At 38.5% G+C, this 3,001-nt stretch overlaps 1 protein-coding gene across 1 annotated transcript in view; it reads right to left on the bottom strand.

Annotated features, from left to right (window-relative positions):
* Window positions 1–3,001, bottom strand: part of MGARP (mitochondria-localized glutamic acid-rich protein) — a 21,174-nt gene that overhangs the window by 12,993 nt on the left and 5,180 nt on the right. Inside the window, exon 2 of the mRNA XM_006887031.1 lies at window positions 2,062–2,165. Coding sequence (XP_006887093.1) covers window positions 2,062–2,165 — 104 coding nt within the window. The remainder of the gene's footprint in view (window positions 1–2,061; window positions 2,166–3,001) is intronic.

The raw sequence follows: 3,001 nt of genomic DNA, 5'->3' as shown, positions 1-3,001 counted from the left end.
TCCCAAAGAAGGGTGACCCAATAGAGTGTGGAAACTATAGAACAATATCATTGATTTCACATGCAAGCAAGATTCTACTGAAAATTATCCAAAAACAACTGGAACAGCACATCAGCACAGAACTGCCAAAAGTCCAGGCTGGGTTTAGAAGGGGTCGTGGTACTAGGGATATTGTAGCTAACGTTAAATGGATCTTAGCTGAAAGCAGGGAATAGCAGAGGAATGTATATCTGTGTTTCATTGACTATGCAAAGGCATTTGACTATGTGGATCATAACAAACTATGGCTGACTCTGATAAGAATGGGAATCCCAGAACACTTGATCATGCTAATGAGAAACCTATATTTGGACCAACAGGCAGTCATCAGAACAGAGCAAGGGAACACTGCATGGTTCAAAATTGGGAAGAGCGTGTGCCAGGGATGTGTCCTGTCTCCATACCTTTTCAACCTGTATGCAGAACAGATTATCTGGGAGGCTGAGCTCTATGAGGAGAAATGTGGGGTTAAGATTGGTGGAAGATCTATCAACAGTCTGTGTTATGCACATGACACAACCCTGCTTGCCGAAACTGAGGAGGACCTGAAGCGCTTGCTGCAAAGGGTCACGGACTGCAGCCTCCAATATGGATTGAGGCTCAATGTCAAGAAGACAAAGATTCTCACCACTGGGCCAACTGGCAGCATCAGGATGGATGGTAAGAGATTGAGATTTTTCACAGCTTTAGTTTGCTTGGCTCCACAGTCAACACTCTTGGCCCATTAGCCAGGAAATTAAAAGACGTATTGCAATGGGAAAGTCTGCTGTTAGGGACCTCTCCAAAGTACTGAAGAGCAATGGTATCTCTCTGGAGACTAAGGTGCGTCTGATACAGGCCATGGTCTTTGCAATCACTTGTTATGCATCAGAGAGTTGGACAGTGACTAAGGAGGACAGAAGGAGAATTGATGCCTTTTGAGCTTTGTGCTGGAGAAGAGTATTGAGGATACCATGGACTGCTAGGAAAACAAACAGATTCATGCTGGAAAGGGTTAAACTGGGCTGCTCCTTGGAGGCAAGGATTCTGAGACTTTGTCTAACATACTTTGGACATGTTCTAAGGAGGGACCGGTTCTTGGAGAGGGACATCATGCTTGGTAGGGTGGATGAACAGTGCAAGAGGGTAAGGCCCTCTATGCGGTGGATTGATTCAGTGACTGGGGTAGTCAGGATGATGTATTGGAGACAGTGCGATTGGGCACAGGATAGAGCAGAGTTTAGGGCTGTTGTACATAGGGTCGCTATGAGTCACAAGTGACTCGATGGCACATAGCAACAACATCTCCTATGAAGAACCTCTTTAAAGTGCTAAAAAGCAAGAAAGTCAATTCAAAGACAGAAGTGTGCATCGCTCAAATTACAGTATTTTCAATTGCTTTATAAACATTTGAAATTTGAACAATGAATAAAAGAAGATGGAAGAACAACTGCTGCCTTTGAATGGTGACATTGGCAAAGAATATTGAATAGATCAAAACCAAACAAATTTCTGTTGAAAAAAAGTGCAGCCAGAATGTTCCTCAGAAGCAAAGTATCAGAAGGGGCCAGTCACTAGAGAAGGACATCGTGCTGAGAAAAGTAGAGCCAGCTAAGGAAAGACCTTCAAAGAGATGGATTGCCAGATTAAATGAAACAGTGGGCTGGATCATCATGGCAGAGACTGTGAGGATGGTCCAAGATCTGATTTCAATCGGTTGTACACAGGGTCACAATGAGTTGGAACTGACTCAATGTCACTAACAACATTAGCAGTAATATTTATAATTGTAGCATTTTTACTGAAAGACAGTTACACTTAGCAATAATAAGAAATGTTCTTTACATTTCAAAAAATTATTTATAATAGTTTAGTATATTCTTATGGAAATTTTATTTGTAAATGTATATTTAAATAAGTGGCTACATTGTATGTGTGTATTTAATAATTTGACAGTTTTAACAGACCTTAATATTGCTTTCAGTTTACCACTGGCTATAAAACTTCTGAATTCCACAATAGTACAGTTATTTAAACACTTACATAATATCCACCAGCACTGACTGTGACACCTACAACCAGATAATATATCATATTTGATCCAGATGAGCCAGGAAATTTGTTAGATGATATCTGGCGAAGTGAGGCTAGGAAAAAAGTTTAAACATGATTAGTTCCACCACTGAAGTAAAGTCATTTTTATCTTAAGAAAAAAAAATCCTCTTAGTGCACCCAGAACCTATTAACATCAAATGATTTTAGCTTAAAGGAGTTCAGTATAACAAAGCAAGTGATAATTCCTTTTGACATTCTCTCACTTTAATTTGATAAGTACTTATGAAACTGACATCTTAATGGTTAGCATCACGCTTTCTTGGGAAAGGTGCAGGTGTGAGTAAAGGGAAATGGAAAGAGCATTAAACAATTTTAACTGTCAAATGAAATGCATATTAGCAAATGAAATCCACTTACTGCATGTATTTCTTTGTAGAATCCCACAAAAACAATTCTTTTTCAATAACTGATTTAAATATATTTTTGTTTAACATTTTTAAAAATTCTTATTTATTATATCAAAGAAAATCTTTACATTGGATTCTAAAACACTTCATAAATCTACACTACAAATACAGAGAAAGTAAGAAACTTTAATGTTTCTAATAAACGCAGAAAAGGACAAATTTAAGTTTATGTAAAGCAAATGCACAAGATCATCTCTGAAACAAAAGTACAATTCTACATAAACTAAAAGAAACTAGTGCAGAAAAACTATTGTACATCTACACAATGGAATACTATGTAGCACTGAAAAACAATGAAATAGTAAAAGATTACTATGAGGGAGCCTTGAGGATCTTATGCTAAGTGAGATATCTCTGTCACAAAAGGATAAAAACTGGGGCGCTGGCTGAAAATCGCCTGTGACTTCATCCATAGCCACTGGTGAGAGTCAGCGCCCAGAGCCATCAGGGGCTTTAAGCTC

This window comes from Elephantulus edwardii, unplaced genomic scaffold, assembly GCF_000299155.1.
Source record: "Elephantulus edwardii isolate Elephantulus edwardi_28Jun2011 unplaced genomic scaffold, EleEdw1.0 scaffold00053, whole genome shotgun sequence".
NCBI classification, from domain to species: domain Eukaryota; kingdom Metazoa; phylum Chordata; class Mammalia; order Macroscelidea; family Macroscelididae; genus Elephantulus; species Elephantulus edwardii.
The sequence above is the reverse complement of the archived record's forward strand: the minus strand, read 5'-3'. Positions and strand labels throughout refer to the sequence as shown.